The 14,408-nt window shown below is 32.5% G+C and overlaps 2 protein-coding genes across 4 annotated transcripts; both read right to left on the reverse strand.

Moving 5' to 3' along the window:
* Positions 1-675: 675 nt before the first annotated feature.
* Positions 676-3,645, reverse strand: LOC104810875 (serine carboxypeptidase-like 48). Of its 3 annotated transcripts, none has more exons than XM_010537324.1 (9): positions 3,245-3,645; positions 2,724-2,892; positions 2,503-2,622; positions 2,273-2,416; positions 2,140-2,185; positions 1,840-1,928; positions 1,499-1,757; positions 1,057-1,190; positions 676-970 (listed from the first exon to the last, which is right to left on the reverse strand). In XM_010537324.1, the coding sequence occupies exons 1-9, from the start codon at positions 3,592-3,594 to the stop codon at positions 854-856; spliced, it is 1,428 nt and encodes a 475-aa protein (XP_010535626.1). In that variant the 5' UTR covers positions 3,595-3,645; the 3' UTR covers positions 676-853. The 3 variants fall into 3 exon arrangements, with proteins under 3 accessions (XP_010535626.1, XP_010535625.1, XP_010535623.1); XM_010537323.1 differs by having other exon boundaries at positions 2,038-2,185; XM_010537321.1 differs by having other exon boundaries at positions 2,035-2,185.
* A 2,424-nt stretch (positions 3,646-6,069) lies between these two features.
* On the reverse strand, positions 6,070-8,356 carry LOC104810876 (vacuolar protein sorting-associated protein 24 homolog 1-like). The gene is made up of 6 exons (XM_010537325.2): positions 8,114-8,356; positions 7,658-7,734; positions 7,089-7,191; positions 6,854-6,975; positions 6,438-6,635; positions 6,070-6,306 (listed from the first exon to the last, which is right to left on the reverse strand). The coding sequence occupies exons 1-6, from the start codon at positions 8,223-8,225 to the stop codon at positions 6,226-6,228; spliced, it is 693 nt and encodes a 230-aa protein (XP_010535627.1). The 5' UTR covers positions 8,226-8,356; the 3' UTR covers positions 6,070-6,225.
* Between the last annotated feature and the right edge of the window lie 6,052 nt (positions 8,357-14,408).

Here is a 14,408-nt window from a genome sequence, read left to right on the forward strand (position 1 = left end):
AATTGGAGTCAAACCATGATTGGATGATGAATTACCAAAAAGACAAGAGTCTTTTTCTCGTTTGACTCTCGGTGTCCGAAACTCGTTTTTTCCTCAACGGTTGGCAAACTAAATTGGACAAGAATAATTTAAAGTTTTTCCAGGCTGTTAAACCAAGCCTCTCAATCATATATTTTTAATTTAAATTAATTTTAACATATAATACGTATCTTAATATAAAATTAATAATGTGGGCCGTTTTATATTTTTCCATCACAGTTTCTCGACGATTGGTAATTAAAAGATGGCTTTGTATATATACGTATAATTATTGTTGTACGTATACAATCACGTGCTGAGAAAAGTCCATTTGTATCAGATTAGTGTGGAATTCAATTTACTTGAATGCATGGCTGAGATTACAAATGACGAATTGATGACGTCACGTATTATATGCTGTGAGATGCGCGAGATTTTGGGGATTTTCCAGATTTTCCACGGAAAACCCGAATTTACTAAAATACCCTTTTGATCAAAACTACAACACGGACCGGGTTTTCGGCCGAGCGGTTTGGCCGGTCAATATCGGGCTCTATTAGATTAAAAATGGAAACAATTAAAAAAATTATAATAATTAAACTAATTTTCAATTTCATTGCATAAAATAAAACCCATTTTTTTCAAGAACACAAGGACTGTAAAAAAAAACTAACCAAACTTTTGAGTTTTGAGAAGTAATTTTTTCTTTACATAATCACAGCGACTTGAACATTAAATTAAACAAAATTAAAATAAATTACTTATATTCGAAACGAAAATTATTATTTTAACATATATTAAGATATAAAAATCTCCAGTTCGGTACGGTATTTAGTTACTGTGGAGCGGTTCGGCCTTGGGTCGTACCGAGTTTTCCTTGCATCCAATTCTGCAGCATTTGCAATGAAGCCTTTGGTTGATCCATCGGAACCATGTGTCCTGCGTCGTGAACCTTTGTTCCCAAAAAAAATCAATTCGATTTATTTTGCAATTGTACCGATAATTTTTACCGGTTTAGTTTTCGGTTTAAACATTTACCTTGAGGAAAGTGAGTGGACCATGGTTCTTCATTAAACCGGCCTCTGTACCGTCTACCAGAAACGGAATCATCTTAGCCGAACCAAAACCTTTCTGCCCGGACCATTCCATCTGGTGAGCCCATTTCGAGTTTCCTATTCAACAACAAAAATAAAATTAAGCAATTGATCTCAGCCGGAAACCGGTACTGGATAGAACCGGAACATGTGAAAATAATCTTAATAAACCGGACAGACAAGAACCGGGTCTAGAACTGAACCACAAATTAAAATTTAGAAATTTTACCAACCGGTTCCTATTTCAGAACCGGACTGAGATTGAAGTGTTAACAACAGTTTTGATTTTCGGATTTGAGTTAACTGGAACCTGAACCGACTGAACCAAAACCGAATCTATTCAGTTCATGAAAGAACGGGTTAATGTAGAAAAGATCAGATCATACCGAGCCAATTGCAGATAAGATCATATTCTCCGGCGTAAACGAGGAGCTCGATGCCGTCTTCGAGAAGTTCCGGGATCACGACCTCGAGATTTCGCATCCAATCATTCCGCATTGCATCATAAACCGTCGAACTGCACGACACGAACTCGATATCTCCCACTCCCAAGGTGCTCCTTACCGATTTCTGGTTCAAGAACGTCTCCATGCTCGAGAAATCGTAGCACAAGTTTCCTTGGCATTGTTTCCTCACATCGTAATACTTCAACAAAAGAAAATTAAACGATAACAAATCCGATCTGATCGATTGAAATGAACGATAAATTTTGTTTTTGTTTACTTACATTTACACTTCCCGCGATTCCTAAGATATTGTCGAAGATTTCGTTGCAGACATAGTAAGCATTGGCACAAGCATCGCCACCATCGGTATCTAGAATGAATTACAAATGACGGTTCACAAAAAAGATCGAAAATTTTACGAAAACGAAAACGTTTAAATCGAAAATAGTCGAGATTTAGAATTAATATATGCTTACTACATTCTTTAGTAGCTCGTTGACAATCAGGGTATAGTTTCTTGATGGATTCGTGATCGGATTCTGTAATCAACTTCATATCAAGAGCGTAATCGGGGTACGCACCGTATTGCACCTCGGGATTGGTTAAGCCGTTACCGATCGCAAAACCCTAGTTAAACCGGCCGGCTAAACCGTTTCAATAACCCGTAAATCATGTGATTAGAAAGTAAATCCAAAACCATGGACAGATACATACCTTGAGATTGATATGAATTCCTTCTTTGTTCTTGTTTCCATGGTGAACCCTAGATGCCAATGCCGGTATATAATGCCCGGCGTAAGATTCTCCGGTTATGTAGAAGTCGTTTTTCGCGAATTGCGGATGCTCTTTAAAGAAAGCCTACGTGGAAAAAAAACCCGAATGAATTCTTGATTTCTTTAAACAGTTTATAAAATTTTTTCGAAGAAAATAGAGTAAAACCCTACCTGTAAAAAATCGTACAAGTCATTGCTCACACCATCCTCGTCGTGTCGGAGATCACTGTCATCCGAGGTGAAGCTAAAACCGGTCCCGACCGGTTGGTCCACGTAGATCAGATTGGAGGCCTAAGAAGAAAAATTCAGAGAATGGTCAATGTAGAGATAAGGTTGTTGAGATGTTGCTTGTGTCACAAGAAATCGATTCGGTTCGAGATTTTCTAACCAACCTTGTCCCAACCAAAGTCGTTCCAAGAAAGAGACAAGTTTTTCGAGATATTGAACGGTCCGTTCTCGTAGAACAGAGCGAGTTGGCTGCTGCAACCGGGCCCGCCGGTTAGCCAAATCACCACAGGATCTGTTTTGTTGCTCCGGGACTCGAAGAACAAATAGAACATCCTGTCAAAATCGAACACTAAACCGGTCAAGACAAATACCGAAAAGAACCGGAACCCGATCATCTGTAACAACCGCTGATTCAAACAAGCCCGCAATCTTTGGTTCTTTTATTCGATTTCAGAAATTATGGTTAAGAGACAATTGAGTAAACCGGGTTTGTCAACGGAACCGATATTCAGATCCGAGCGACTCTAATCTGCGTTTTGGGGCTTTCAAAGCTAGGTATCAATATCGTGAAAGTCGAAGAACCGGATTGATCTACGGAACGTGATTCTAAACCGGTTTAATCTCGGTTTAGGGTATTCGTTTCCGGTTTAGCAGGGCCCAGTTGACTAATTTTCTTTTCACTTACCTTGCGGCCTTTGAGTGTGGGAGTTTGTAGTAGCCAGCATGGTGACCGTACTCCTTCACCGTCGGGACATCGGCGGCGGATTCTCCAGCAAAAGTCGCCGGAAAATCGATTTCTCTCTCCACGAGCCTCAGAGATTGGGCTACGTCTTCCGGGACGATGTTAACATCACGCTCAGGCATCAAATTGAAGGATTTGATAAGCTTCTCCGCCATAAGCTTGGGTGAATTCGCAGAGGGAGAGAAGGGGTTGTTTGTGATCGTTCGGGAAGTTGCGGGGTGAAAACAAGAGATGAAGGAAACGCAGAGGAGGAATGAGAGAAAGAACGTTGTGGAGTTCATGTGCTTTGTCATTTTTTGTTGTGGGATTTGAGATATTTTTTTTTACGAATGTGTTGAGGAATGGTTGGGGGATGGGGCCGAAGAGGGTATTTATAGTTGGTTCGTTCGTGTACTTAGCCAACAAATCTGTGTCAAAAAATAAAATTTAAAGACGAGCGGAAAACCTACTTTTATTTTTATTTTTTAAATATTTTTCTAATTATGAAAACAAAAGGTCAATTTTTTCCAACTTTATTTCTGTCACTTTCATCTTAAGAATTTCATATATATATATGTAATAGAGACACGCATTTTCTGAAAAATATCTCTATGGCGTTAATTAATGGAATATTTATTATAAATATTATTGAGATATATATTTCTTTGCTTTTAAGGTCAAGATTCAGATTGCGTTCCCATTATAACCACATGTCTTACGAGAACATTAACCTTGATTAATTCTGTTAAACGAATATTCGGTCCACCAGATTAAATTGAGATGGATACATGAATATATTAATCCATATATTAAATTGAGATGGATACATGAACATATATCTATATATATATAACCAGATTAATTTGGGATGGATACATGATTTTCTCCTTAATTTTTGTAAAATTTCCATTTAATTCATATACAGAAACGTGTAGTTTTGTGCTAGCTTAGCTAATTGGCTTTGCTTTTCCTTTTTTTTAATCTGTCCAAATCGTTTCTTTATTACAAACTTGCCACACACATATACACACATAACTATTTATATATGAGATATTATACTTTAAGCATCGTATTTAAACAAATGAATTATCATATGTTCATAAAATATTAGTTAGTATTTATTAGTACACACAAAAAAAAATTGAAATGAAGAATAATAGAATAAGATGATGTAAACATTAGTATATGTCAAATAATATATGTGCCTTTTTATGCACCCTCGTGGACCGACCAATCTGTTGCTTCACTCATCGTTGTTTCTAAAAAAATACATCATATCACGAGTTTACAACCCTAACAAACAAATGCAAAATAGAAAAACAAAAACTTAATTTCCGATACGTACTTTGCAGAAATATCATATATTTCTAAATGGATTAATTAGACGTTTATTATTATTATTATCATTTTCTAAATATTACCAACATATTTCACATATTTCTCAACCGTCAGAATCCAACCAAATAAAGACAATTAAAAATTCTAGTGCGAATCCTTAATTAGGTTAGTGAACAATTAGCTAGGATAGAGTGTGTGTATATATATATATATATATCCTATAATTGATTAAAACTCAAGGGTCTTAGGTTAACAAATCCGGATTGGTTAAAGAAACAGTCAAATTTAAAGCATACCTATTGATAAAATACATATATGCATTGTTTAAATTTTAGAACGTATGCGCACATTTTATTACGAGTAATTATTAAAAAAAAAAACACACGGTTTGCAAATACGAAATATATTTAATTTTTATATCAAATTTTAAGTTCGATTCGAATTGAATTCGGATTTGCTCTAGAATATATTTTTTGAATAAGTTGAAACTATTTTTTAAAATGAATTTTATTTCCTTTGTTATTTTTCATTATTTATACATTTAATTTTTATTCCGATTAGATTAATTTAATTTAAAAAAAATCAAATCGAATTTTAGATGAAATTCAATTTATATGGTCATACGTTTTTTTGTTTATTTTGCATAAAGTGATAGAAATGTCCTCCATAGTTGGTATTATAACTATTTGGAGGAGAAAACCTAATATCCAAGTATGATAATAATATGTTAATTCGACCGAGTTTTAGGTCTCTTTTTTTATTTTATTTTAAATAGTATTATGTATTATTCATTTTATTTTATTTTTATTATTTATTAACGGTTTTGATTAAAGCGCAATTTCTGCATAAAGAACAAAATTTATTCACACCATAAACATGAGAGTTCATGGCAAAGTCGTCTTGCACATGTTCAAGAACACCATTGCGTATATGCTTTTTGCTCATTAATTTATTACATGCATCCCATAAATTCACATCTTTATATATATATATATACATAAATGCACATCTTTGTATAAAAAACCCATATATAAACTCTACTTATTCCACGTCAATGCAATTATGCAACCACATCTATACATATAAACTCTACTTATACCACATAAATGCAACAACATCTATATATACATATATAAACTCTACGCTACCTTGACGTTTGGACCACCATAGTTACAAAACATATATATATATATATATATATATATATATAATATCACTGTAGGTCGCTGCCTAGACAAACCCTAGCTAAGGTTTTGAATGGAATCAATGTGAGTCTAATATACATGCAAACCTTAGAATATGAGAAGCTAATGCAAACGTAAATGTTAGAACTTAGACCTACAATATTTTAGCCACATTTATAAAATTTCATCATTTTATTTTCATAAATTTGAATCTATTTTAAATAATAAAATGGGATATCTATACTTCAGCATACATACATATCCATATGTGTAAGGCATGAAGAAGAAGCAACTTCACATTCCAAGTAATTTCTACACATACATTACATACAAGATATGATCTTGTTTTTTCATCTCTCCATCAAGTTAGAAGAGTTTGGGAAATCGATCAAGAATATAGTTTTAGGAGCCGTAGAAAAAAAGTTAGGATCGAACTTTCGCGAGGCGAGCTCGGATTTCCTCGAGTTCTTCTTCATCATCAACTCCCTCAGCGATGGCCTCTTCCTGAAAACCACATATTTGTTTCATTAGGCCTTCAAAATGGAGAAAATGGTATTGGAAACATTTAACCTAAGGCCATCATAATCATGGGTTTTCCGAATTCTACGAGAATGTGACCAGTAGAGGTCGCTTACCTCACGGGAAGGACCCGCTTTCTGAGCAGGCAGTTTTATCCTCTCCTTCCTCACGACGGCGTCTGGTAACTCTGCAGCAGTCTCTCCTGCTATTGCGGTCAATACCTTATCAACCTCTTCCTCTATCTCCTCCTCCATATCCTCGGTGTCTAGGGCAGTGTCAACAGCATCGTTCACAAACTCTTCGATAACTCCAGCCTACGAATCCCGTATACGAAAAGCAACAGTCAACTCAGGGGATATGTGGCATGTTAGTTGTGAATATCCTCAATATTCATGTATGACTAAACGGGTTTAATTAGGGTTTAGTGTTTAGGGTTTAGGGTTTAGAGAATGCTGTAATCCATAACAGAAACAAGGTGACTAGCAAAATGTTTACATTAGGGAAGGAAACAAAACAAACCGATACAACAGACCTTAGTCATCTCTTTGTTGAACTCCTGCATCGTGGCAGCCATTTCCGGAGCCTTCATGAGATTATTCACGAGCTTCATAACCTCAGAACTCTTAGACAGGTGTCCGACTGTACGAGCAATTGCTGCAGAGCCAATAAATTGAAACAAAGGTGTAAAAAAAAATATGTGGTACCAATCATATGAAAAACAGTATGAGTATGGGAAATCCTATAAGTAGACCACTGAAGCATTATACCAACACTCTCCCCGAGGTGCATCGATATTGAATTCAATTGAGCCTTATTTTCATAAAGACGGTTCACTGTTCTTCTAGAACTAACAATTTCCTTAGCAAGTGCCTGGAAACATAAAACATCAGGGCATCAGAGAAAAAATGATACAGGATCAAAAGACTTTGAACTGAACCCAGGTCCTGAAAACAGTTCAAATTCGCTCTCATTACTTTCCTATCCCTCAATTACCGACGCAATGAGTTGAACAATCACAAGCCAATTGCTTGATAAGTTATTTCCCTAAAAAGGTCCAACATTTCAAGGAAAAAGGCCACATTTTCACAAACAAAAAAAACCCTCCACCAGCAGCAATATTTATCACAATAAGATGATTATCATTGCGAGTATTTCCGATAAGTAGGTTTTATGGAACAAAAGCAAGACTTCCTGATGATGAATGATCTAAGAACACTGTACTTCGTGGTCACTGCACCAACCTCTACGAAATCTCCAGAATTCCTAAGTTGGGAAATTAAAGATTCCTAATCGAAACCATATGTTTCAGTATCAGCAAGAGAGCAATTATGTTTACCTTTGCAGAGCCAATGTCATTCCGCTTAGCGGCATCCTTAATAGCTTTCTGTACATTTTTCTCCTCTCTCTGTATATCTGAAATGGAATGTATCAATACAAGAGCCTAATCCAGGAAGTTACACCAACAGTATCATTCAATCTAAGAAATTGAAAAGAGGAAGGAATACTACAGAATCAGAACCCAAGTCTAAGAACACCCATCAATCGTGATCATCCTGTGATCGTATCCGATTCAGAAAAATTACATATTTCTGGGGACTAACAATCGAAAACGATCAAAACCCTAGAACCGAAGGCACCCAACAATCCAAATCACCGTACGGATTCCCGAAAATCCGAAATTCCCTAAATCTGAACTTCATTCAAAAGCCCTAGATTAGGGGCAACCCATCAACGAAACCATCCGAACAAATCAATTAGCGGGGACTCAAAGAACATAGAAGATTGAAATAACCTCGGATTTGGCGTTCGATGTTGCGGCACTCTTGGCGTAGCCTCCGCTGCCAATCACGCAGCTGCTGTTTCGGATCAGGCTTCGGCTTTATGATGTTCATCACTTTCTCCATCTTCGCCTCCGCCTTTCCGAACAATGATTTCCAATTTCTTCTTCGAACCCCAGAATATATTTCGTCGTTGAAGATCAAATCTCTTACCAACACCCAGGAAGGAAAGAACTCCGGGAATGAAGTCTACGCAGGAAAAAGTTCTTCCACAAATTCGCAGAATCGGAATTATTCGTATTTTCCTTTTGGGCCCTAACTTTATCAAAACTTGTATTTTACACCTAATTGTTATTATTGTTCTAAATTTGTCCCCTGTCTTTCATAATACGCTACCCCCCCCCCCCAACCATATCGCATAATTTTTAAAGGAAAACTTGTATCACTGAGTCAAATTCGAAATGATTGTGTTCTCAATCGAAATAATACAAATTAAGAAAACTAGGAACAAGATATTTAACAAGATGTATTGGTTTAGGGTTTAGATAAATCTTTTGGCACGCATTCAATGGAATAAGGAATGGCCATCGACCAATTGAAAATATAATTATTTTGGGCTTTTCAAATGCCCAAAAAATAAATATATGATCAACAAGAAGCCCATCAAAATATATGATCAACAATATATATATATATATATATATATATACACGAGAAGTTAATATAATTGTTTAGATGGTATCTTATTTGGGTTTGAGTTCCGAAAGAATTATTTCTTTACATAATTGGATTATTGGCGATAATTCTTATGATATATTTTTGTTAAAAAACGACTATATTATACGACTCTAAATAAAGTATAATGAGTTCATTTATGATTTTATTGGAAAAACACTTACAATATTATTAATTTAGAATAATTTATTGTTTAAAAACTAATTTAAAAATGCACATTTATGACTTTAAATATGTACAATGTGTTCTAATATTATAACTATTAATGATTGATGAATTCGATATAAATTTTAACGTGTGAATTATATAAGTTGTAAATATAAGAATATTTAATGTTTTGGACTCTCGTATCATGTGGTAAATTTTCAATGTATTGACACGACGAATATACATTTACTTATACAATTATAACACTAAATTAAACATACGTAAAATTGCTGTAGTAAATAGTCTCTTCTAATAAATACGGTATGATTTTTTTTAGATTTCAATAATTATATCTTTCCAAAAATATAATCTTTTACATTGATATTGGGAAATGTCTTCATAATTAATGGCGTCGAAGAATTTACAATTTGCAAACACTAAAAGTCAATGCCATCGTAGAATAATAGCTCACTCACCGTTCATAAATTATTATTATTAAAAAAAATGTCTTCATAATTAATGGCGTCGAAGAACGACTTCATAATAATAATTATTATTAAAAATATTTATTATTGAGATTAATTTAAATTTGTCGTATATGGATGGTCGGACATAAATTATTAGGGTTTTGGGTTGGGAGTAGACCTCAATATCAACGATTGTTACAACAACGAACGAATCATTTCGTACCAACTGTGACAATCAATGATGATGATTTCCTTCTCCTCGTGATGAAACTATAAGTGATGGCCTCACAATATTATTATGTTTATATCATAAGCAACAAAAATCCATTATAATATTTATTATCTATAGTATTTACTACATGAAATACATTTTGTAAACAGTGACTCTTTTTTAATAACATAATTATGTTCTTCTTATAAAATTTATATAACCCATAATTACAATTTTTTTTATTGGGATTATGTGTAATATTTTGAAAAATGGGTTTGAAAATATGCCAAGCTCCTCTGCCGACACATACCTCTCATATTTATTTGTATATTTTCTACATTTTTTTTTTGCATTAGTTGTATTCTTTATTTGTTTAATTGATTAGTTTTTTAAAAGCAACATTATCGAAAGTTGAGAATAATATATTTATATATATATGTGTGTGTGCACATATATTGCAGACATAGGATTCGGTTTAAATTATTGTCTCAATCATTACACAATTATAAGTTTTTATTCTCATAAGATAAAGGATAGAATGTTCCTAAACACTATAATACCACTTTAGAAGCATTTAATTCATATAATCCCCACTCTGATTTTGTCGGTAACGCATATATTTCCAAAATTAAATTTTATTTTTCTGCCCCCTATAATTGCTTCATTCCTTTGACTTCTGCAAAACTCTTAATATATAATTCATGTGGAACTTTTAAAATATAGGATTTGGAAGAAGAAAATCGAGACATATACATATTTGATAATTATTAGTTGTCTTGTATAATTTCTTCTGGTTCTTATCGCAGAAAAAAAATAGAAGAACTTCTCATTTGGCCATATGCTGCAAGTTGTATGAAAAAAAAAATTGATATCTAATTAAAAAATATATTCAATTCATTTGGCCATTTTTAGACCAACAGATGAAGTTTAGCAGCCTATATGTAAAATTTTATTTAATTATTTGTACTTTGAAATAAATAATTAGGGAGTAACACTTATAATTTATATTTATTTATTTTTATTTTTAAAAGCGTATCTATTCATTTTTATATTTAGTTATGATTTGATTATTATTAATAAAAAATTTATTTAAAAATCGATTGTACATATCCAAGCCAAAATATCCGAATATTTTGTTTAAACAAACAAAGGATTATCTTTAATATTTAATGTATTAAAATAATCAGCTCTAATTTTGCGGATAAGAAAAATTATCAGAAAAATATCTTAGATTATATAAGTATAAGCAATAATTTGCGGATGCCATATACGTCACAGTATCTCTTATACAAAGATAACATGAAAATGATAGCAACTTTTGCCCATAGAAGAAATTCGTTACATATATTTATTAATTTTATATAAAAAGGTTTTGGACAAACGCAATTTCTTTCTTTTTATTCATTTATTACCAAAAATCATAAGAATTAATTGAGTTAAATTAGTGGTAAGTAGAAATATCATATTGGAATATTATTTTGTTTATATGTGATATTTTGGTGATACGTGATATCATATAGAACATCTATTATTTATGATGTCAAATTTGATTATTTGTGTAATTTCAATGAATATTGGAACTTAAATTATACCTCAATTAGTTATATATCTATATATATATGATTTAAACTATATGATATAACATATTCACTATCCAAAATATGAAAAAAAATCATTTCTCAAAATAACCCAATATGATAATCTAAAAGAAAAAAAAACAAACAAAAAAATTAGAAACAACGATTCTATATTAAGTTAGTGTTTCACAATTCAAATGTTCGAACTGTTTTTTTAAATATTTTTTGGAGAAAGATTTTACAACGAATTGAATATAAGTTTGTCAATCCCATTTTGGAATGAATTTAGATAAATCATTTATTTGATTTTCATAATATCATATATGGGACTTTTTTATAATTGGTTTTGGTTTAAGGGTTCATTGGTTTGTTCTATCATATCAAATATATAAAAAAAATATGAAATTCAGTGGAAAAAACAGATATACTCCCCCAAAAAAGGTATTTCGAAATTTCAAACACTCAATTGAAAATATCATTGAATGGATAACGAACATTATGTCATGTGGACGATGCATGTGGCAGTGATCCAAACATATGGGTGCCTCGTGATGCTACCATGCTGCGGTTTTTTTTCATGTGAAAAAAAAATTAAGAGAATCGATAAATGCATTTATTTTTATTGAATAAGCCGTTTGGAAAAGACATAAATGAATGAAAGGAATACTTTACCAAAAAATTGATATTGAATCAATAAATATTTTAAATTTGTCTAATATCCTACAAAATCATCTGATACAACAAGTACATTCTCTTGATAAGATGCTAGTTTTGTTTTATTCGTACGGCAACTCTCCACCAAACGATATATATATATATATATATGTATATGTATGCATGTATGTATGCTATATATTAGTGAGAGCGAATATTTATGAAAATATCTACCTCTTCTCACATACATTTCTATTAGTATGATGGAAATGTAATTAACTGATATTAGTTATTTCTAGTGATATTCTAACACTTGATTCCAATAAAATACTTGACATCTGGTGGAAACAAAATATGTGACCTTGATATGCATATTATGAGACTTTGAAATCAAATATAATATTTGAGACATTTGGTTTTGATTTTATTTAGTTAATATTGGGGACGGCGGTTGTTGACGATGACAAAACTCCGGCAATTCGAGCGATTCCAGATAAGTACCTGAAATTAAAATAATATATTTAGTCGAAGCCTGTAAAACACAGTTTCTTTAAGTTCGATTTTCGTGCCACCTCTAAAGCTTCGAGGCTATTGGAGCACGGTGAACTCCCAGAATACAACGATCGCGTATTTGGAAGAAGCTTTCCAAACACCAAGCGAACTCAGAGAGAGATATGAACAAATATGTGAATACTTTTTTTTCTCTAAAATGATTGTTTCTTTTTTCTGTGTGACATTGATAGGCCCGTTTTGATTCTATCAAATAAACCCAAATCCAACAGTTAATCACTTAAAGTTTGTGTTATTTGATAATATACATTTATTCGATTCTTATTTTGAATGGAAAATTAAATAAAAATGAATAAACATAAAAAAGAATCTTAAAAAGTTGTAAAATCTAATCAAAACCCAAATAATATCCACGCTCAAATAAAATTTTGCCACGATCCAATAATATTGTGCATTTATGGTGTAACCTTTTTATTCCTCCACAATGGTGTGTCCTTGTTTCTTACAAAAGCCTAAAATCTTGGCAATCCAAAGAAAGCCTAAATTTGGTCGCTCCAAAAGATATTTTATTTATTTAACGAATGGGGAATTTGGGTAATCCAATGAAAAAACCCTTGGGAAAATATTTAATTTATTCGATGAATAGGGAATGAGGATTAAAAAAACGTCAGGATTAAGCATAAAGTAATTTTACAAATGTCTATATTTTTTTTTTATAAAAAAAAAGCAAGTATGTCCAATCATTCATGCCTCAACATAGAATGATATATAATTCATTTAAATAATGGAATAATATAGCTATTTGTATTATTGCGGGATATTATTTGTAAAGAGTAGTTAGTGATGGCTGATTAAACATTTTTTTATTTATTAGTAACAAAATATAATTAATTTAACATTGATTGAATTTTACCATCCTGTTGTTGTGATGTATCAATCTCCGTACTGTAAAACCTACCCGATTTTCCCGGCTTAATTTGTGTACCTAATTTTGCAACTAATACCCAAAATTGAGAACAAAATAAATAAAAATTATTATAATTTAATCGTGGTAAAAAACCATGAAACTAATAAAAACTAAAACCAAAACTAATTTAATTTGATATCAAGATTTTTTTCATAGCAACCCACCTAAATCTAAATCAAAGTGAATTGAGTTAAAATTTTCTCCCGTGAATCATTTTTTTTGAAATAAATATATCAACTCTTTTAAAACGGTGACATTATCCTATAAATAGTGAAGATTAATATTTGAGTAACGAAATCTCACATGATTGATGATTCATCTGACTTATGTTTAACACCATTAATGTAGACGGATATATAATTCGAAATTTTCATATATTTATTTAGAAATTTTATAAATTACATATTTATATTGACATGTAATATTTATACAATTTTTGGGTTTTATATAGAATTCTCTTGGTATAAAATAAAGAAAAAACTCCTAAAAATTTATGAACTTGTAAATTGTAAAAAAAAAAAAAATCTAAACTTGTGAGGGTGCCTAATTATTTCCGAACTTGATAAAAGTGACTCAGTCATTCCTAAACTTATTAAAAAGTGTCATAATAGTCCTTAACATAAAATGATTAGAATAATACGATTTTAAGTCATACATGGCAGGTGACTTATCAAGCCATGTCGAATTTTTGAGCCACGTATTCAGAACCGGATTTAGAAAAACTGGTTCAATAAAAGCGGTTTGAAACAGTAAATTCTAGGTTCAATGAAGGAGAAGAACAACCCAAAACAGAAATGGTTCATGCGTCATCTGAACTGGAAACCTACCAACCACCGGCTCCTCCGCCGCATGCCTCAACCGGGAAACCACCATCCGCCACAATCCCCGGTGATGGGCTATCTGAATGATTCGAATGGACCGTACAACATATACTACGTACCTTATGGATAAGTTCCACATGCATCATATTACAGGTCGCCGCCATCGCCATCGCCGTACATGACCCATCAATATCAGGTTAACCAGAGCTCCGTCGCTCCG

Source organism: Tarenaya hassleriana, unplaced genomic scaffold (assembly GCF_000463585.1).
Source record: "Tarenaya hassleriana unplaced genomic scaffold, ASM46358v1 Cleome19, whole genome shotgun sequence".
NCBI classification, from domain to species: Eukaryota; Viridiplantae; Streptophyta; class Magnoliopsida; order Brassicales; family Cleomaceae; genus Tarenaya; species Tarenaya hassleriana.

What these genes read in the sequence shown, in the direction of transcription:
- LOC104810875 (XM_010537321.1), bottom strand. Translation starts at nt 3,594, where the DNA reads ATGACAAAGCACATGAACTCCACAACGTTCTTTCTCTCATTCCTCCTC. An exon ending in GAATTCATATCAATCTCAAG is followed by an intron (nt 2,186 to 2,272) that starts GTATGTATCTGT and finishes CGGTTTAACTAG; the next exon opens with GGTTTTGCGATCGGTAACGG. An exon ending in TCTTATCTGCAATTGGCTCG is followed by an intron (nt 1,191 to 1,498) that starts GTATGATCTGAT and finishes GTTGTTGAATAG; the next exon opens with GAAACTCGAAATGGGCTCAC.
- LOC104810876 (XM_010537325.2), bottom strand. Translation starts at nt 8,225, where the DNA reads ATGGAGAAAGTGATGAACATCATAAAGCCGAAGCCTGATCCGAAACAG. An exon ending in ATGACATTGGCTCTGCAAAG is followed by an intron (nt 7,192 to 7,657) that starts GTAAACATAATT and finishes TTATGTTTCCAG; the next exon opens with GCACTTGCTAAGGAAATTGT. An exon ending in GCACCTCGGGGAGAGTGTTG is followed by an intron (nt 6,976 to 7,088) that starts GTATAATGCTTC and finishes TTGGCTCTGCAG; the next exon opens with CAATTGCTCGTACAGTCGGA.